This window comes from Thermobia domestica, chromosome 8 (genome assembly GCF_964235325.1).
Source record: "Thermobia domestica chromosome 8, izTheDome1.hap1.1, whole genome shotgun sequence".
Lineage (NCBI taxonomy): Eukaryota > Metazoa > Arthropoda > Insecta > Zygentoma > Lepismatidae > Thermobia > Thermobia domestica.
In genome coordinates, this window is record NC_137461.1 from 141,219,550 (window position 1) to 141,241,934 (window position 22,385).

The window sequence follows — 22,385 nt, forward strand, 5'->3', positions numbered from 1 at the left end:
TCCATTTCCTAGTAACATCCCCGTTTTGATATTGTCAGTTTTGATCAAAGTGTCAGCTTGGTAAAAACTTATGTCAAAATTTCATTCTGTAAAATTTCCGTTCCCAGTGTTGGTTTCCTTTCTTTAAAATAATAATGTATAAATAAATAAATAAAATAAATGCGAGTTCACTTAAGCACAGTTTTGGGGATCTGTGAAAGAAATTTTTCAAATGTTAGCTTTCATTTCATATGAGTATGTCAAACTTTCGTAAACGTACAGTGTACTTCCGCTACTTTTCGAAATATATAGACGTGAAGCTTATTTGTTCTTTTATAAGTAGTTATATCGGGGAAATTAGAACTATTGTTAGTTTCAATTTGCTTTAGTCCTTTGATAAGAGGATTGTAGAGTTTAGACCGTTGGATAGATAGTTGAGCTTTATCCTTGTATTGTATCGTCCATGAATCTAGAAAATATTATCACTATATGAAGAAAGTTTCTGGACAATAGAAAAGTATAAGTTTCAAGCAGTCATTGACACTTACGCTTTTAATCCACAGATTAACGAGGTAAAAGATCCCATCGAGAAGCTTGTGTTCATAAGTTATAGCGCGCTTAGTTGTCGCCAGTGTAATTCATTTCCACTCACTTTTTAATTCATTTCGTTTTATCCGCACTCACTTTGTTCTTTATATGTTTCTTGACATTGCTGCCAGTAAAAGCAGCGAAAATTCATCGGTTGATAGGTTAACTGTCCCGTAAATCTGTAGCTCAGTAATGAAGATCAAATTGAGTACTTGCTGAGTTTAAAAAATATGAGGCAATTTATATGCTACCAGAAGATACTAATAAGTTTAAGAAAATATGCTTGCTTTGGAGTGTTCGAATTTGGGAGGAATGAAACATAAAGGTAAAAGAATAAGAAATGTTTCGTTCGTTAGGATAGTTATTTTGCTTTTATACTTAAACAGTGATTTATTTTTAAGTCGTGCAAGGCTGGGACAGATATGTTATTTAGATGTTACTGTATGGTTAGGCATACACTCCTGGCTTGACCAGGTGGATAACATAGCTACCTCTTAGTCCGGCAAAGGGGATTTCAATTGCTGCTATTAGTGCATAAGCCTGCAATTCACTTCTCCTCTTCTGAGTTTCTACTTCCATCAGTGACATGGGTTTTTTGTTGTTGCAGAATCAATGCTAAAGAGACTTAGAATGGTGTGGTAGTGTAAATTCCATAAATATAGAGGAACTTACTTTCTGTGGGAATGTTTGACATTATTGTCATTATAGTCGGTGGTTATTTAGTTAGGAAATAGTATGAGAAATTCGTTTAGGTGAATCGTGTGTGAAATGTTTCAGCACACATAAAGTAAGTGATAAATGTACTATCTTTAAATGATTGCTTTCGAGTAATACCTGTAACTTGAATAAGTATAAAGTAAGCAAAGCAGTTCGTTACAAGGTAAATATAATAATAATATGCACTTAAATCAGATTTATGCTTTCTTTTACTTCAATAATATTTTTGTGAACAGTTAAAGATTCAAATGCGTAATTTCGTAGATGGACAAATTTGTATTTCTGTTTTTTGCGTGGTTTGCATATCTACTACAGTTCGTTGAAAATAATCTGAAACTTTGAACACTTTTCGGAAAGGAAATTCGCAGCAGTTGCATTACCGGCTAAGCTATTTCAATTTAATACGAAGATAAAACATTAAAAATTAACCTGTGAAAATTAGTTTTCATAGTAACACATTTGTAATGATAAACAGAATAATTACGCGAGATTTATGAAATATACATATCTGTTCTCCTGTATCTTGTGCATTATACCTAGTTATATCATAAATGCTGTCACAAGATTTGGAGTGGCGCTGTAGGCATCCGGAGTGGCACAGTGCTGCCATCTGTGTATAAAGCGGAAGATGCATATAGTATGTGTTTGACTGATCATGACAAACGTTGATATTGTACTGAGTTCTGATGAAGTGGCGATTACGAAAATCGTGTAGCAGTGATTGCACTACACAAGGTCGGGAAGACAGCAGGTGAGATTTTCAACCTCCTGAAACCCCTACAAATCAGCAAGAGATTCATGTATCGCGCCATACAGAGGTACACCGAGACTGGAACGGCAGCTCACCGCGCAAGGAGTTGCAGACCACGAACGGTACGAACCCCGCAGGTCCAGAAAGCAGTCGCAGCAAGAATTCGAAGAAATCCTGTTCGAATACAAAGTGTGATGGCTGCTGAGATGAACATCAGCAGAAATTCCATGTCTCGTGTGCTCAGGAGTGACCTATATCTACGGGCGTATAAGAGGCGGACTGGTCACTTTCTGACCCAAACATTAATGTCGCAGAGGGTCCTTAAATCGAAGAGAGTGTTGCGGCGTTACCCCAACAATCTGCACAGAAAAATTCTGTTCACTGACCAAAAGGTGTTCACAATTGAGCAGGCCTACAACGCCCAAAATGACAGTGTGTATGCCACATCATCTGCTGCAGCTGCTGAGGCAGCTCCAAGGGTTCAGAGGGCACATCATCCTGCCTCAGTGATGGTTTGGTGGGGAGTGAGCTGCTTAGGCACAACCCAGCTGCATTTTTGCGAACAAGGTGTTAAAACATCTGCCAACGTGTACCAGGAGACAGTGCTAACACCTATAAGGAAACCACTGTCTGCTACCATGTTCCCTGGAGAAAGGTGGACCTTCCAGCAGAATTCCGCTTCAGGCCACAAAGCGAAAACAACCCAGGACTGGCTGGCACGGAACGTCCTCGACTTCATTTCTACTGCTGATTGGCCATCTAGCAGCCCAAACCTTAACCCGTTGGACTACAGACTTTGGGCAGTCCTTCAGGCAAAGGTCTGCTATAAACGACATCCATCTGTCGACAGTCTGAAACAATCCTTGACTCAAACAGTGAACAATTTCCCCATGGACATGGCGCGTAATGCCATTGACCAGTGGCCGGACAGACTTCGTGCCTGCATCAAGGCCAAGGGGGGACATTTCGAAAAATGATTCGTGCGTCAGGTGTACAATATATCAATGTAGAACATGACCAAAATAAATTGCCTTGGTGTTAATACTCTCTGTGTTATTCAAATTCAAACTTGCGACAGTATTTATGATATAACTAGGTATTACCTAATATTCAAATTTGTTCGTTTAACGTCCAGCGATTATGCACCGAAGCTAGGGAAAACGGTGATGATGAGATTAATGATAGTGGTGGAGTGAAGAAAGTGGAGAAAACGGAAGAACTTAGAGAAAACCTACGCAAACAGTGTTTGTTCACCACAAAGTACTAAAATACAGATTGGTCCGGACAGTGTGATGAGGAGAAATATACGTTTTGAATTTAGATATTTGAAACAGTTGAGTTTCCCTTTAAATGTTCTTAATAATAGGTGGTAGTTCAAGTATTGAGTTTAACAAGATTTGACAGAAATTGAAGTATCAGTTCGTGATCACCCCTTCCCTTGATTTCAGTCATTAGTTGCTTGGTATTTCATTGTATATTTCAGCTGGAACTTAAGAAAATTTTGTGTTGAAGTGTGTTACAGATTTCGTAATAACAATCGTGAGTTGGTATTAAATCATTCCATTGTGATGAGTTATTCACTGGTTTTGTGCAAGTTGCTTCTAGAGGTAAATTATGTTTACTTCTTCGTTGAAACCTGACAATATTTATCTTTCTTCTGTTCGTTTCATAGCTTCGACTAATTCTCAAAGTGATAATGCCTAAATCTTATGTCGCTGTAAAAGGATCACTTCATTCTGGTGATTGCTCTGTTTTTGGATTGTATAGTGACGAAGCACGATCAGTAGCTCAACGTTTTCCAGGATCGGCAGAAACTGAAGTACTAAACGGTGTCTCCGTTAAAGGTAATCACTTTCAGGAAAAAGAATCATAATGAAAAAATAAAACGTACCCTTTACCCTTAACAATTCCATCGTTTTGTTTTTCTTTTTTCACAAATTTCCTCAGCTTCGATATCCATTATCCTTTTGTCAGCTCCTTTTTCACCTACCTGTATTTTACGTACTTATTGAATATTTTTTATGTATCAAGACTAAAGTGTATATTTACATTTTTAACATTCTTGTTCGTGTATAGTTTTAACAAGATATCTATCTATCCGCGTATATATATATATGAGGGTCACTACGAAAGTTTTGAGATGTGAAATAACTTACATACTTAAAATCAATTTAACACTTACATTTTCTCAAAGTATTCACCATTACCCTGTACACACTTTTGCATCCACGAAAACCACTTTTGGAAGCAGTGTTGCCAGTCTTTTTCTTCAAGTGTTGAAAGTTCAATCTCGTAAGCCACTACAGCTTCTTCAGGGCTGCAAAATCTCTTCCACGCGTGAGATCTTTGATCCTGGGGAACAGGAAAAAATCACACGGGGTCAGGTCAGGGCTATATGGCGGATGAGTCATAAATTTGACCTCCGTAGATTCTAAAAACTGAATTGTGATGTTGGCCGTATGTGCGAACGAGTTGTCATGATGAAGCAGGATCCCACGCAATCCAGTTCTTGGACGCCGTTCCCGAAGCTTCTGGAACACTTTTGTTAGGCAAACAGTGGTGTACCACTGTGCAGTAACAGTCCTTTGTTCTTCAAGTGGAACAGTTGCAACATGGCCAGATTTGGAGAAGAAAGTTGCGACCATCTTCTTCCCCACACTTCGCGGTCGCTTCACTTTCGTGGGTGGGTTTTCGTCTGGAAAGATCCAAACTGTAGACTGGTGTTTATTTTCAGGGTCAAATTGATAGATCCAAGTCTCATCACCAGTAACAATGTCAGAGACGCGTCGAGAATTGCCTCCATCAAATCTTGCAAGCATTTCTTCACATCATTCCACACGCATGCGCTTCTGCTGTTCAGTCAAAGTGTGAGGCACCCAACGAAATGAAACCTTCCTGAGCCGAAGATGATCATGAAGAATTTTTGTTACTGCTGGCGATCCAATGTTCACTGTAGATTCAATGTCCTTGAAAGTTGTTCGAGGATTTTCTCGAATCGTTTGTTACATAGCGGCAATGTTTTCATCTGACAGAGCTGTTGCCGGACGTAGTGTTGTAAAAAAACGGTTTTTTTTTCTGTGAAGTTTTTTTTCAATAAAAAACATCGTTCTTTTTCATGTTTTTTTTCAAATGTCTGTTTTTTTTTCTGGCAACTATTATTTATTGATTTACGTCGCAGATTATTGAAATAATCAACAGAACTTAGTCGAAGCCCTCGTAACTTACAAATCTTTTGTTTCTTTGCACCTATATACTAGCAAAATTGTGTGATTATTCCTTTTGGCCCCAGGTAATTTTTGGCGTTTTCCTACATTTGCAGTTAGTGACTTATTGCTCAAAAACCATTCATTCGATAGATATGGTTAAGGCCTTGTTTTTTAGAAAATGGATGTGGCTATCTTTTGGTGTAAGTTGCATTGTAGTGTTGCCAATGGGTGGGAAATTATTGAGGAAAATGTAGGGGTGAAAATTTACAAAAAATTCCCTAACCGAATTTCAAATTTTTTTTGTATCTAGTACCACTGCTGCTATATGGGTTCAAGTCGCCTAAAAAAATCTTTGGTGTGTTGACAAGGTACAGTGAAATCCTGAAGTCGCTTGCTTCCATCCAAAGAGGGAAAGAAAAAATTCTGTCATACACATGAAATTTTGACACTTTTTACGCCTCACAAGCAAAAATCAATCATGCCGGGCTACAGCTTCTCTAATTATCCTATTGAAACTTTTTATGGTGCGTTCTGTAGGGCAAAGAGGAAGCTTTCAGGTAGTGGTACGTTTGTTTCAATGTAGCCAGTAACAGGGTAATAATAGAGGGGAAAAGGGAAATTTTCCGAATTTTTCACTTAAAAGCGGGAATTAATTATTTTAGCTGGAAACACTGCCATCAGACAGACGAAAACTATCTGAAAATAGCCCTTAGTACTCCAAGAATATATCCTACAAGTATCATGGCGATATATAACAAAGTAAGCATGAAATTTTTAAAACAAATCTCATTCTACCTCAGAAATTCACCATTTTCTTACCACTTGCAGAACATGGTTTATTATAAACCTCATCTGTACTTTCCTTAATTATTCTAGTGAAACTTTTTATGGTGCGCTGTGTAGGCTAAGAATAAGGCTGTTAGACACTGGTACGTTTGTTCGAATGTAGCCAACAAAAAGGAAATAATAGAAATAAAAAAAGGATTTTTTTTTTCAAAATTTGCCCTAAAATCTGGAATTAAAATTTTCTGTAGCTTGCAACACTACTATCAGACATACACAAACTATCTTAAAATAAGCTTTGGTATCCCTCTAATATATCCTATAAGTATTGTGACGATATCTAATAAAGTAAGCATGTCAATAAAAAATATCTCATTCTACCTTTAAAAAAATCACAGTTATCTTCCCAATTAGAGAACAAGGTCTACTGTACTTCCCCTAATTACCCTATTGAAACTTTCTATAATGCGTTGTGTAGAGCAAAGACGAGACTTCCAGATACTGGTACGTTTGGTCCGATATAGCCAACAAGAGGGAAATAATAGAGACAAAACGTAATTTTTCCAAAATTTCCCCCTAAAATCTGGAATTAAAATTTTCTGTAGCTGGTAACACTGCTACCAGACAGACGCAAACTATCTTAAATTAAACATTGGTACACGACGATATTTAAGGAACAAAACTTCTAATTACCAAAAATATATTACTGTAAACAGAAAAGTAGGGAAAAACTAGAAAAATCAAGGGTTAGAACCTAAATACGAATTTTTCATGCGTTCCCTAATTACCCCAGTGTAACGATCTGTACTTGCGTTTGTTAAGTAAGGACAAATGTTCGATTGGCGTAAGTTGGCTTGCACTCAGACGTATAGGTACGGATTTATAAACAAAAATTTCTAATTTTTTATCCAAATTTAGGAAAATTTTAATTTCCCTAATTGGCAACACTGCGCGCAGGCCTGTCCAATTGATGTCAACAGTTAGGTATCCATCCGAGGTATCTATCTGGCAAGTATAAGGAGGTCTTTCTACAACGAAGGAAGCTACAGGGAAAAAAGAAGTAAAGGAAATTCGAAATTAGAAAATTTTCGAATTTTTGACTGGGGTGAAATTTGAGAAGGAAATTCGACACCAGAAGAAAAAAAAATATGATAAACTACAGTCCAACCATATTTTGCAAGAATAATATCCCGATATCTTAATTAGTGTCCACACAGGAGAGGATTAAACAAGTGACACCCGTGTGTGCCACTTTGGCTACCTGGGCCACCGAGTATACATTTGATTACATTTTTTTGACTACTAACTCGTGTTGTTGTTGTAGTTATAGTCTCGACTAATAATAATAATATAGTTGTTATAAACAATCACTTTATAAGGAAAATTTTTTCTCCTTTTTACATCTTAGTTCCAACACTGTTGGTGAGAAATACAGGGTGTTTCAAAATGAATTTTGGGGTTTTAAGTCTTCGTAATACTTATTACATTTTACGTACAATTATAAGCAATGCATCAAGTAAAAGAACACCTCAAACAGTCTTTGCTACAAGTGTTCAATGTGAGATTCATTTGTCACACGGCACACATCTAGTCGATAGGCGAGAAAGGCCCATAAACTTTCTGCATATGGCACAAAACACATTCAATTTAGGTGAGTCTCGTTTCAAGTGTACCATCTCCTGAGGATTTGCTGACGGCCAGATACAAACATTATGAGTGTTTACATTAGCTCTTTGGTGAAATATCGATTTATCACTGAAGACGACACGATCCAAAAAATCTTCATTGCTATGCAGCAATATTTTACTTGCGAAATTGGCACGTAAACCGTAGTCTGTAGGCTTTAGACCTGTAGCAACTGCAAACGATAAGGACGTAGTTGCAAGCGTCTCCTTAATATTCTTCACACAGACCGTTGCACTGTACAGATTCTGTCTTTATCAGTAATGTAATGCTATTTTTTTTAGGTGGGTATACACTCCATCCGTTGTTACACACACACACACACACCTCCTAAAAGAAATAAAACTTCTAAACTAAAAAATGGGAACTTTTCCCCTTTATAAATTCAAATTTCATTTTTTCTTTTTTATTTATTAGAACTGAGGAAGCAAATAACAAAACCCGCAAGCCTAGCTAACCTAGGTAGATCACAATTTCCGTGACCAGATATTTTCTCAGATATTGAAACGTGTTTCATCACTGGTTATTAAATTATTAAAACTTGAGTGTACTGTCAGACAAAGTGATTTGAAAAGGACGTGCCTGGACTTATAAGCTGATGTACTATTCCAGCATTCACTTAAAGAAAAGCCTGGAAAGACCAACGAGGATGGATGGCTATCGATTATTTAAAAATAGAATTAAGCGAACAGCTGTTTCCAGCTAAATTTAAACCTAGACCCTTTCACACAGATGTAGATTCCAGTACTACTAGTAATAATAATAATAATAATAATAATAATAAGAAGAAGAAGAAATCGGTCAAGATGATGTGAAAAAGCCTTTGCAGATCAGCTATCCTAAGCGAAATTTTTCATCATTCACACTACACAAATGTCGGAATGGTACCTAACTTATAGGCAGGGCCGGTGAGAGGGGAGGGCAGGAGGGGCCAGAGCCCTGGGGCCCAGGGCCCCAAAGGGGGCCCGGCGGCCGAGGATAAAGAATTACTAAATGTTGTATATTTTTACTCAGTTCGCTTCCAATCAGTGCACTCTTTGTGTAACAATTTTTGTGTACTGTGGTCTTCCAAAGAAATGACAGGTGATCAGATCCAAGAACAAGCAGCTGCACTAGTCCAACGATACACAAAAGATTTGGTAGATTATCTTTCTGATGAACTGCATAGCCTGAAATTGATATATTCGTCCAATTTTGGTGAGAAAACGCTTTCACCATGGGATTTAGTAAATAACATCAAAACTTTGAATCTAGAAACTTTATTTCCAAATCTGACAGTGGCCCTTCGTATATTCGCCACAATTCTTGCTACCGTTGCTAGTGCAGAGCGCTCTTTCTCTCTGTTAAATAGAGCAAAAAATGTTTTACTCTCTACAATGTGTCAAGACAGATTATCAAGCTTAGGCTTGTTGGCAGTGGAGACAGAACTTATGAAGTGTACCAAACTGGATGCTATCATTGATGAATTCGCCCTGAAAAAAAGCCAGAAAGGGAATTTTGTTGTAACTATACGTAGAAAAGGATACATTGTAACTGTAACTTAGGCCTAATGCCTCATGTCTCTAGTTAAGGAAGACTAACTGTATAGCTTACTTCTATATAATTATTTACAGCAACAATTTGTGCAAAGATATTCATAGTACAGGGCAGGTTGGATGGTTGAGAACATTTACTTTTTCAACTTGCATTAACTATTTAATACTTTCTTTTTGTATTTCCTTCACAAATTAGTTTGTTTTGAGCATTTGATTGAGCATTAGGGGAGAACTTTTGCTATTACAAATAGATAAGTTACTTTTTATTCTATATTTTTATACCATTGTATTTAAATATATAATTTTTTATTCATTTTAGTTTTGAAGCCTTCAAAAATCTTAGAACCAACAAGTATAGGGTCTAAACAAAATCTAAATAATGAATTAATGAAGTTTTTTTTCAGTGAATAGTGAACATAGGTTAGGTTCAGAGTTCTTATTATTCACTTATTTGGAGATATAGCAATACTATTTAACATGTAAATTAAACGCATTAATGGTCTAATAAAGAGTTCAAAATAAGTCTTAATGTTCATTTTAGTTTATTCCGTCCAAAGTTGTAAGTAAGTAAAAGGTCATAAGGAAACATGTAAGGGGCCCGGGATTGCTCAGCCCCGGGGCCCGCGACCGCTCTCGCCGGCCCTGCTTATAGGCCCCAAGTAGTTTCATTCCAATGCCTTTAACGAACGATGCTATCCCTCTGATATCTTCGTCATCAAGCCGAAGATGCCATAACCGCCTTTATAATGTTAAATAAATAAATAAATAATCTTACGTCTTTCTCTGAAGTAGTAGCTGGCAAATTAACATGTTCGTTGGATTTTTCTTCGCTATTTCTCGATGTCTTTGCTTTTACATTTTCGATTCTCACACCCCAAAAACGTAAACATTTTAAAAATGTTTAGACATCATTCGCGGCAACAACCTGTCGACCAGCTGTTTAGTGTAATTTTTTGCTTTGGCATACAGTACATGAAAAGCAGTTGTTGCTTGTTCCAATGAAGTGAGTATACAATGGATCGAATGTAGCGTATACCCGCGTACTTCTTAAATTTTAGGTGGCTATACGATAGTTTCCAAAAATTAGAGGTGGGTATACATCGTATACCCGCGTATACCCTCCATTACACCCCTTTAAAACACAAAAAACTTTCTGCTCTCTAGTCTACATCTTTGCTGCTTGCTCTTTCTAACGGCAGACAGAAGAAACAATGCATGTACATGCGTACGTAAAAAACTGTTTGAGTTGCTCTTTCATTTGATATAATATTTATAATTGTAATAGATACTACAAAGTTTCAAAACCCAAATATTAATTTTGAAACACCCTGCATTACTTCAAATTATGTCATCCTATATTCATGTCTTTTATATACATGTCATCAGGGCCGGTCCTAGTCAATTTGTCGCCCCATGCAATGGCATAATTTGCCGCCTCCCCCTTTCTCCAGAAAGAACAAATCTTAAAAGTCATGATTTTAAGTATGCTACTCCAGCATGAACAACAAAGGTGAGGGTAAGTGCAGTTGCACTCAGAAAGGCTTAAATACTTACTAAAAATGCAATCCCGTTGTGTCTTTTTTTTTTTTTTTTTTTTTTTTTTTATAGATATTAATCTATTACGTTAGTGAAAGATAAGGCAAACACACGTGCAGAGGAAAAATGGTAATCCTTTTTATAGAATTCACTATCGAGCTTCAATCTCAATGTATCAGTTTGCAATTCCATTGCAACTAGCTCTTTTATCTTTATTTCCTGATTTCCCTTCAATACCTGTTAACATTTTTTAAAAAAAACTTGTTTCTATCTTCAATGATAAGGAACTTGTTTCTCACAAAAACAAGACTAGTTGTCATATCAAAACTGTGATAACTTACTAAATGGAACAGATATTCACTACTATTCGAGAACTGAATTCTTGCATTTGGCAACAATCAAGCAATTTGTACTCGGATTTATTCGACCATTTACTTTAGCATTGTCCATGTGGCCTTAAACTAATGCAACCTAAACATAATTTATGAATGTAGTATTCAAATAGAAGGTCAGCTTAGTAAATGTACGGTAACTACCATCATCATGAAGTCTGTTTCCAACAAGAAATATTTAATTTAAATAATATACTTATGACAGATTTTACCGGACCATCCAAACTTGCCGCTCCACGCAAATGCACCGTGTTGCATATATGGTAGAGCCGGCATATCATAAGTCGACAAATTATTTATATATGACATTTAGAAAAATACTATTAGGCAAATTAGTATTAGTTTTTACCTTTAGACAAGTTATTTGAATTTTATACTGTTCGTGGCATTATTTTCGTACTTATTAAAGGCCTGCTTTCACGAAAAAACAAAATTTCATTTCTACTTTTATTTCTTAGTTGACATTGATGAAAACTGCTGAAACCCGAATTGTTAATAGGTATGGCATTCATGTAAATTGTAAAATATTTGTAGCGTATCAGTATCTAGCGTTTAATTTATGTTGCATTTTACGGTGATTATACCTATATAAAAATATTAACTAACTAACTAACTCTATGGCCTATGGAACCCGCAGGTTCAGTGCCGCGTTCACAAAAGCTCTCCACTGACTTCTATCCTTAGCTAATTGCATCCAGTTTCTACTTTGTATTCCTATCTCTGCGAGATCCATCTTAATATTATCCTCCCATGTGCGCCTAGGTCTTCCTAATGGTCGTTTTCCTATCGGTCTTCCAGTCAAGACTTTGAAAGCGTTTCTACTTTCTTCCATTCTAGCTACATGACCTACCCACCTAAGCCTCCTAGACTTGACGACCCTAACAATGTTGGGTAAGCCTTATAAACTATGTAGTTCCTCGTTATGAAGTTTCCGCCATTCCCCATTCTCGTTCCTCTTGGGTCCGAATATTCTTCTCAGGATCCTGTTCTCAAATACTTTCAGTCTATGTTCTTCCCTCAGAGTAAGTGACCATGTTTCGCAACCATACAGAACAACAGGCATGATTATCGTTTTATATATTTTAAGCTTCAAATTCTTCGACAGAATTCGCGACGACAAGAGATTTTGAACCGAATAGTAACACGAATTCCCTGCTTTTAGTCGACATTTAATTTCTTCGTGAATATGATTTTCATCTGTTAATATTGATCCTAAATATTTGAAAGTATCCACTTTATCAAAAGTATTATTTAATATTTTAACGCCCCCACAATTTGCCGTATTACGGTCCCGACGCACTTCCATGTATTTAGTTTTCTCTGCATTTACTTCTAAACCCATGTCCCTGCAAGCATTTAATAAGATCTCTGCATTTATTTCTACTGTTCTCCTATCATCCCCTATTAAATTTACATCATCAGCATATGCCATCACCTGGTGAATACCGTTCAACTGTAGGCCCTGGTTGCTATCTTTGATTTTCCTTATAGCGTATTCCAGCACAAAGTTAAATAATAATGGCGACAACGCATCTCCTTGTTTCAGGCCATTTTCGACGTGAAAGCTCGTGGACAAAAATTTTCCTACCCGGACTTTACTTTGGGATTCACTTAAGCATATCTTAATTAATCCAATTAGCTTTCTCGGTATTCCAAGTTCTGTAAGAACGTTGTACAATGTTTCTCTCCTAACCGAGTCGTAAGCTTTTCTAAAATCAATAAATAGTTGATGTACCGGGATATTGTATTCCCACTTTTTTTCGAGTATTTGGCGAATGGTAAATATTTGGTCGATAGTTGATCGATTTCGTCTAAATCCGCACATATAATCTCCAATAATTTCATCTGCGTATGGGGTCAGTCTTGCTAATAGAATATTTGAAAGGATTTTATAGGATGTTGACAGAAGAGAAATGCCTCGATAATTATTACAGTCAGTTTAGTCGCCTTTCTTGTGAATTGGAACAATGATTGATTCTTTCCACTCTTGTGGCAATTCTTCCTTGTTCCAGATAAGGAGAATGAGTTTGTGTATCTTGTTCCACAATTTTTCGCCTCCAGCTAAAATTAACTCAGCCGGAATTTCATCCACACCCGGAGATTTGTGTTTCTTTAATTTCTTTATAGCGGCTTCTACTTCTATTCGATTGGGTTCTGGAATATACGGTTCTGCGGTGTGTATCTCCTTTTCTCCACGCGCATTAGTTTTTGGCTGCGTGTTCAGCAAATCGTCAAAGAAATCTTTCCATCTATTTAAGAGGCTATCCGTATCAGTGAGAACTGTTCCGTCAGCTTTCTTTAATATATAAGCACGAGGTTGATAGCCTTTCTTAAATTCGCCTATCCCCTTATACATGTCCCGAATATTTTTATTTTTACTATTATCTTCAAGTTCCTTAATTTTAGCTTTCAAAAAATCGCGTTTCTTTGTTCTAAAAGTTTTGGAAGTTTCCCGCCTGATATCTGCGAAATTTTGTGTAGTTATTTCATTCGGATTTTGTAGCCACTGTAATTTTGCCTGTTTTCTCTTCTCTGCTAGTTTAATGCATTCTTGGTCGAACCATGGTTTGTTCCTACGTATTTCCGCGTGTCCCAATTTTTCTATTGCTGAACTTTTAATGCTATCTCTAATTTCAATCCAAGTATCCTCAACACTAGTGCATTCCGAGTCTTCTAAAACCGAGAATCTATTCGAAACTTCAATCTGGTATTCCTTTCTTACATGGCTCTCTTCTAATTTCTTTAAATTAAATCTCTCCGTTTTCGGACATTGAATATTACCTTTATTGAACGATAATCTCTCCCGTATTATCGCTACTACCAGGTAGTGATCAGTGTCACAATCAGCCCCTCTAAACGACCGGACGTCAATTATGCTAGATTGTCTTCTTCTATCTACTAAAACGTGATCAATTTGATTATGCGTTTTTCCGTCTGGTGATGTCCAAGTGTATTTATGAACGTCGGAATTTTGTGGGAATTTTGTACTCTTCACGATTAGGTTTTTGGATGTTGCAAAGTTCACGAGTCTAACACCGTTGTCATTACTTTCCTTATGCAAACTTTCGTTCCCTATAATCGGTTTGAAAATATCCTCTCATCCTACCTTCGCATTGAAATCCCCTAATAGAATCTTCATATGGTTTCGCGGGAGTTGGTCAAATATCCGTTCCACTTCTTCGTAAAAACTATCCTTTATATCGTCACCCTTATCTTCAGTTGGAGCATGTACATTTAAAACAATAATATCACACCACCGTCCTTTAAGAGTAATAAAAGAAAGTCTGTCAGTAACAAATTCAACCCGTTTAATTGCTGCTAATATTCGTTTGTGAACGAAAAACCCTGTTCCTAACTGGTGATTTTTATTTCCTTCCCCGTAAAAGAACGTAAAATTTCCGGAATTCTCAGATCCATTTCCTTCCCACCTAACTTCCTGAACTCCTACTAGGTCCATCCTGTATTTCTCTAACTCACTCGTAGCAGATTTTAACGCGCCTGCCCTATAAAGACTTCTAATATTCCATGTTCCAAATCTCATGTCTATTTTCTTTTGCCGAGGTCGTGCCAAGTTATCAGTCCTTGTCCGAGGCTTTTGTGAATGTTTCTGAACAAGTACCTTTTTTTACAGGATGAGGGTGTTAGCCTTACCCAAACCCCCAAGCTGGAGGACCACTCCTAGTCGGCTGTCTGCGACTGCTTATTCAGTATATTCGCAGCTAACCTCTATATCTAGAGGCCTTCTCCTCGATCCGCAACCTGAGGACGCGCCATGCCGTGGTGACAGGAACCCACGTTACACGGATATAAAAATATTTAATACTTAAATAGACGTAAGATGCATTAGAAATGACTATTTGAAAAAAACGAAATTTAGAAAAAAAACGAGAGGCAATGTTTTTTTTTCTAAAAAAAACGTACATTTCTGAAAAAATACGAACGGTTTTTTTTCTATTTACAACACTAGCCGGACGTCCAGCTCTCTCTTCATCTTTAAGCGATGTCCGGCCTCTTCTGAATTCACCAAACCACCGAAAAATTGTAGCACGGGAAGGAGCCAGGTTCCCAAATGCCCGCTGCAAACGGTCAAGGCTTTGTGTCTCGTTCAAACCACTTTTGAAATCGTAAAGGATCATTGCCCGAAAATGTTCCCTTTCGAGCTCCATTCTAGACAGCCGAATACTGCTCACATCAACAAACAAGTGAAGGCGATACGGCCACGCCGATAAGCGAGGCGAGTTGAAACTTGCTTCGCTTCTTCGCTCTAGATACCACTACCGAACGCAATTGTTGGAATTCAAATACTGTGCCACAACAATGCATATCTCAAAACTTTCGTAGTGACCCTCGTATATATATATATATATATATATATATATATATATATATATATATATATATATATATATATATAATGTGGTGGACCATATACCTTGATACCCCCTTCTAAGTTTTAAACTAATGGACAAGAAGCGTTGAAACTTCGCACCAAGGAAATATCGGCAGGGGAACACTGTTTCGTATACCTATAATACTACAAGGTAAACAGTGTTGCCATCCCAATATAAAGTTATTTTTTCAAATGGCACTACGTCAGGTTATTATATATTTCAAATCGGCTTGTTAAACAAAAACTTACAATGTTAAATTTATTATTCAGTGTTGCAAATCAAGGATTTTACAGTATCACGAACATCCAAATTTCGGTGGTCTCTACAGCAGTAATAACACAAATGAGACAGACGTGATAATGCACCTCCAAAGTATTTAAGTGTCTAATACTATGATCATGTTGTGACGAATTTCGAATGAATATGAACAAAGTTACAAAGGATTCAAAATTTGACTTTTTTTTTTTTCAGAAGCCTTTATTTCGAAAAACTGCGAAGATAAGTATCCCATCCAATTTCATAGATTGTTTTCAATAGATGTGAAAATCACAATGCCATTTACAGGAATACGGTATCTTAAGCCGTTCTGGAGATATGGTAAAAACTGTTGAAGTTTGCAATACTGCTTAAAATTATCTAAATCTGAGAACTTATAGTAACTACACTTACAGTAGTGAGAATAAGTATTTTGACAAACGCATTTTTGTCCCTAAAGAGCGCACAGTGCGTTTGCCTTTTCAGTCAGCCTAGCTTTGATCTGTCTGTGTAAACACGTCTGAGAAATCTTCAAACAGTGATGAGTACAAAACTAAAAACATCACTTTGGTCGGTCAAAAAGTATTTTGATGTAATTTATCGCCAGGAGTAATATAATTCACAAAACAAACATTGTTAGATTATTTGGAGAATGATGGCTACAAAAAGAAGCTCATGTTTCGGTGCTACATGATCTGACTCAGAAACATTTACTCGATCGAATTTCTATCTGCGAGTTTCTACTGAAACGTAACGAGCTCGAGCCATTTCTGAAGCAGATGAATACGAGTAATAAAAATGGATAATATACATCAACAATGTGCGATCATGGTGAAAGCGAGAAGCTTCGCAGTCTATGGAAAGCCCACACTGACGCCCAAGAAGGTTATACTGTGTGTTTGATAGGATTGGAATAGCATCGGACATCACAAGCTGCTGTCGCCGGGCAGAACAATAAACTCGGAAGTGTACTGGAGCAGTCCCGAGTTTGAATCCTTATGGGGAACTATGGATGAGATACAATAGCCTTTTCAGGTCAGCCATCATGAGTGAGGTTCTTTCTGGATTTTCTTAATTCACACCAGGTAAATGGCGAAGTGGTACGTTAACATACAGGTCCCAGGCCGGTTTCTTCCTTCCTGGACAATGTGCTTGCCGAGGGACGTCATCTCTCATACATGATGGGCTTAGGTGCTGGTAATGTCCGGAAGTATTTATAATTAAATAAATCGAACCTATACTGTCGACAATTTGCGCGCGAATGCACCTAGCAATTCAAAAGAAACGGCCGGAGCTAGTCAACAGAAAGGATGTCGTATGACACACTGACAACGGTAGATCATATATGTCTTTAACGCTCTGTCAGAAATTAAAAAAAAATTCCGTGGGAGGTTCTAATGCATCTACCATATATACCATATTTGGCAGCAAGAAACTGTCATTGTCAGTCTCTGCAGAACTCATTGAATGGTGTTAAATTAGGTTCAAAAGATACCTGTGTGTCAATTTTTGACCAGAAACCACAGAAGTTCTGTAGCGACAGAATTACAGTGTACTCGGAAGTAATAATAGAAGCCCATCGAGCAAAATAGTGCAAAATAGTGTGGTTTCATAATGTTATTTTCAAATCACATTAAAGATATTCTCAATTTTGACTTCCAAAGGCGCATACATCTTAGACAACCTAAATTTAAAAACAAAATTCTTAAAACTTTGGTTAGTGTTTACAATTTACTGTATGTATGGTGTATGAGCGTACAATTAAAGACAGAAATAGAAACATTGTCACGCATTAACCCTTTATTCTCTTTTACATTAAAATATGACAACTCGTTTTGGTATATACCATTATTTCTCAGTTGCTTAAGTAACCACAAGTATGCATTTCTCACTTCGCAATAATTATTCTATTAAAACTATTGAGACAGATTTAATACGTCAAGTTTTGTATTACGCTATATGTATAGATAGTCAGGTTGAAAGTAAAGCGAACCTAGTGGAGGAAGATGACAAAAAAGTAATGGAACAGATTGATTGGTAAGAACAGTGGACAAAGAAGGCGTAATAAATTAAGAGCAAAGTTTATATGTGTATAATATAGTAAAAAATAAATATAATAAAATAAATAATACAGGAATGGAATAATACTGAGTAGGCCAAAAGTAGCTTCACTTATTTTGTGTTGTTTTCACCTTTTGCGTCTAATTTCTCCAAACCAGTATTCTATATCCTTTATGTACGTTTTAGAAACGTTATTAAGCTATTCTCTCATATGTCGGTTTTGATTTTGTTGACCCTGATCACTATTGCAGTTCTGCGAATTGATGCGTGACCAAATCGGTTTGCTAGATCTTCTGGATAAGGTCATTTGGAGAGCTACCATCACGTCTCAACCGAACCAGCTTGCATCACAGTGTGTGGTATGCATTGTCCAGCAAAGGTGTTGTCGGACCACCTTTCTTTTGGGATGGGGCGAATTTCAAATAATCTAGAAATGCTTCGTGACGTGGTAGTGTCACAATTGAATACCAAAGCTGACTTCACCGAATTGTTCTTTTAGCAAAATGGAGCACCTTCCCATTATGCTTTGGCAGTAAGGAACTGTGTTAACCTAACCTTTCCAGTGGATTGGTTCGAAAGATGGGACAATATCGCATGGCCACCACGTTCACGTGACGTAACTTAACACCAATGATTTTTATTGGGGGAGGGGGTCTGCAATGAAAAACAAGATTTACGAGAGAAATTGCCACACAGTGGATGAAGTAAGAGTAGATCTCAGAAGGATTTGTTGAAATTGATACAGATAATGTTTTGTGTCGCACTGTGTATCATACTGTTGTGGAAAAGTTCGAAGCATGTAGCAATGTTAAAGGAGATCGATTTGAGCACGTACGAGATTAAACTGTGTGAACAAAAAGGTAAGTGAAGTGTTAAATGCAGTAAATGAATAGTATTGAACAAATGTAATTGAAACAAGTTCATATAAATGCACTATACAGTGCATACCTACTAAATATAAGACTACGTGTTGCCCAGAAACCTGTAAGAAATTGTGTATGCTGTTGGGTTACTGGTCAATTCAACAATCCCACTGTGGATGCAGTAAGAAACGAGTACTGGTCGTAGAAACGCCAAGCTCGTAACTTTCACGACTTTCAAAAGGAGTGGTTACGTGTTTGTTTCCCGCACTGCACTGTGTATCGAAGTAGTTATGAATGTTGGACACATGCCAAGACGGCGTAGGTGAGCTCAGTTCGTGCAGTTAATGGCGTTTGACTGAAGCCATATTGTAGGCCCACTGGAGGCCAGAAGGCTTCTCGCAGACCTCGATCTTAACTACGACCATCTGCAAATAGTGATTTTCAGATCTTGAATTTTCTGTTGTTTTGTTTGTAAGTCTAAGAACACGAGATTGTTTAAACATGTCTTTCTTCATATCTTGTATCGTCTTGTTTCGTGTGCTGATTGCAACCACATTTTGTTTTGCAAGTTCACATAGTCTTGTTGAGACGCATCGTATTCTTGGCGCAGCATACATCTTGTAATCTAAATTGTTTTTACGTTAAGCCTAGCTGTGGCTCAGATTGCATTCATGTATTCCCAATATTATAAAGTGACGTTAAACTCCCATCAATAAATTAATAGTTTATTTTAGGTTCTACTTAGGAAACAGTAGTTGATTTCCTCTTTCAAAACTGATGTGCGATTCTTAATTTGTAGGTAATCCTGTGAGGGTGATAAACGCTCTGGCTGAATTAGGATACGCAGTCGTTTGCAGCACCGGTGAAGCAGAGATTGTGTGGACTTTACAAAGAGAGTAAGTGAATCTAATGTACTGCGTAGGCGTCTTAGGAAATTTAATTAATAACATAAGGAAGAGTTAAATACTTAGATTTAATTGTGAAAAGATGACCTATTTCTAAATAGATATTTTTAAAACTCTGTACCATAGATAGTTCAAGAACTACGTGTTTTTCTATAATAAATATAAAAAGGTACTTAATGTCCTAATCTAGAGTATGTATTTGACGAATATACTACGAGTGACTGAAAAATTCTAAGCTCGACCGTGATTCACTTAACTGTCGAGTTTTGTAACAAGTTATTTTTTGACGCATCTCCCTTGACTTCAAAATACTTAATACGTTTGCTCCTACAACATTTGAATGTTCAGAAAACATATACAAAATCCATGACCTCAATGTTTTTTGAACAGGTTCGAGGAACAAGATTTTGAGAATTGGGGGTAGGGCTACAAAACAAGTTCAATTCCACGATCAAGCACTTTTGCCATTGCAACAACCAAGGTATGAGCTGGCGTATTGTTGGTGTGGAACAAAATATATTTCTTCAACATGCCTTTCTGCTTTTCCTTGATTGCAGATCGTAACTTGCCCAAAGTATTGACTTTCAGAAATTCCCGTGGTGTTTTGTTGGTATATATATATATATATATATATACCAACAAAACATCACGGGAATTCTAAAAGATGGATACAGTTTTTCCAGCACATGGGGGACCGTTGTCTTTTGTGGTCCCAGAGAAAAGGGATCCTTTCACTACATGGAATGTAGTTTTATTCCGGTTGGAAGTGACGGAATCAAGTTTTATCCATAGTTACAATCTGCTACAGAAACTTTCAGAATCCAAATAAAGCATCTGCAAATTCGCCAGGACAATCGTACTCAATGTCATACGCAAGAAAAGGGATCGAGGTTTAACCCCTCCGCCTTTGAGGAAGATATGGAAAAATAAACATGTACTATATTAAAATATATATTCAGAAATCACGCTTGTCGTAAAAGGAAATGAAATTGAGTCCATGCACCACCCTCTTGATGAAATTTTGCGTATAGCACTGATTGTATTTGTACTCCTTTCTAAGCAATATCAACGACCTCGAGATCCATTACAATACACTTTTTTCTTCGTCAAGATTGTATTGAGAATATCCTTAATGCGTTTCTGAAAATATTAACAGTGTTAGCGAATGTCCTGATCATGAGTCTCTGATCGTCAATCACTATTTCACGCAAGTCTTCCTCAAAAGTGTCCGTAGTCAAGTTACATGGGAGCGTTTACTGCAAATCATCTTCAGGAATTCTGTGCACGGGGGACTCGGGTTTGATTCCCGCTAGGATCTCATGTGGTTTAGATCCTACGGTAAAACTGTAGGCACACATCTCATTATAGCCTCCGTGCTGAGCGGGATACTAATCTTCAAATCAACCAACCCACCCATTTAGATAACCCATTGAGTTTTTGATTTCGATATGTAATGAGGCCTCATCTCCGTAAGTACGCATCATATCTCCATGTATTTTCAAATGTATTAGGTGTATGTATATGACTTGAGAAATTTTTCTACAAGTGAAACACGTTGGTTTATTTATTAAACATATATATATATATATATATATATATATATATATATATATATATTCAAAACGTCTGTCGTTAGCTACAACTTTCGTCCATCTTTCAGTTAAATTACAGACTCCTAGATGGAAGAATTCCTCATTTTTTGAGGCAATCCATCTATCAAACCAATTTTTCGTTTTTGCATAAGAGTTGAAGCGCTGTTCTGGAAGTCCATGCTGAATCGAACGAAACAAATAGTAGGCGGAAGTGGTGAATATGCGGATGGTATAAATCATCCCAGACTAGTGCCTTCAATGTTTCCCGGACAGGCTTAGCAACATTTGGTTGAGCATTGTGATGAAGGACCCCGACTCTTCCATGTAAATTATTGACCCCATTCTGTTCAATTTTTCTTCAAAGCTCGGTTAGTTGCTGTTTGTAGCGGTCTGCAGTAACAGTTTGACCAGATTTCAACACCCGTCTGATCCCATCAGATGCAGGGTAAAGCCTTTTTTTCATGAATATTGCGTTTTACTTGAAATGTTAATTGCTGGCCTGGATCAACCCGTAATTTGTTGCGTTTTGGGTTTTCAGAATATATCCACTTTTCATCTCCAGTAACAATTCGATAAAGAAAAGACTTCCTTCTTTGCCTGGCAATCAAAATTTCGCAAGGTGTTCTTCTTTCCGTAACTCTTTCCGTTAATTCGTATAAAATTCATGGAATTTTGCTTTCTTTTGAATTTTTGCCTAAGGTGTGTAGGCATCTGGAAACAGTTCCTTGAATAACTTGTAATGCTTCTGCAAGCTGTTTATGTGTTTCAGGTGAATCCAGTAAGGCTTGTTTTCAATGTCTTCGAACTTCTTTGGAGATTTCTATGTTCTGTTCACACATGCTCATTGATGGAGCATGTTCGTTACAAACTTCCACAAACATAGGATGGGCTTCCGCAGAACTTTTCTTTTTTAAAGTGAAAAATGGAGTAAGACTTCCCACAAATATCATTTTTCCAGAACAAAAGTGTATATTTTCACAGTAAAAAGAAAATGTGTTTGTAAATATCTCGATCGAATGACTAACGATATAGTGTGTTTTAAAGTGACACATGTGTTTCTTAAGGACAAATGTTGCCACATTAAACAAAATGCCCTTTTAAGAAATAACGCCATCTAACGGCCATCCCACATGTTATATGCATACAGC

At 37.0% G+C, this 22,385-nt stretch overlaps 1 protein-coding gene across 8 annotated transcripts in view; it reads left to right on the forward strand.

Annotated features, from left to right (window-relative positions):
- Positions 1-22,385, forward strand: part of LOC145693252 (ankyrin repeat and death domain-containing protein 1A-like) — a 76,329-nt gene that overhangs the window by 16,098 nt on the left and 37,846 nt on the right. For 4 of the 8 annotated variants that reach the window (XM_081769082.1, XM_081769080.1, XM_081769083.1 and 1 more), the window contains exon 4: positions 3,708-3,851. In XM_081769082.1, the coding sequence (XP_081625208.1) occupies positions 3,708-3,717 (10 nt within the window). In that variant the 3' untranslated portion in view covers positions 3,718-3,851. Of the gene's footprint in view, positions 1-3,707; positions 3,880-19,539; positions 19,637-22,385 lie in introns of those variants that run through there. The other 4 variants (XR_014132731.1, XM_081769079.1, XR_014132732.1 and 1 more) reach the window with 4 other exon arrangements.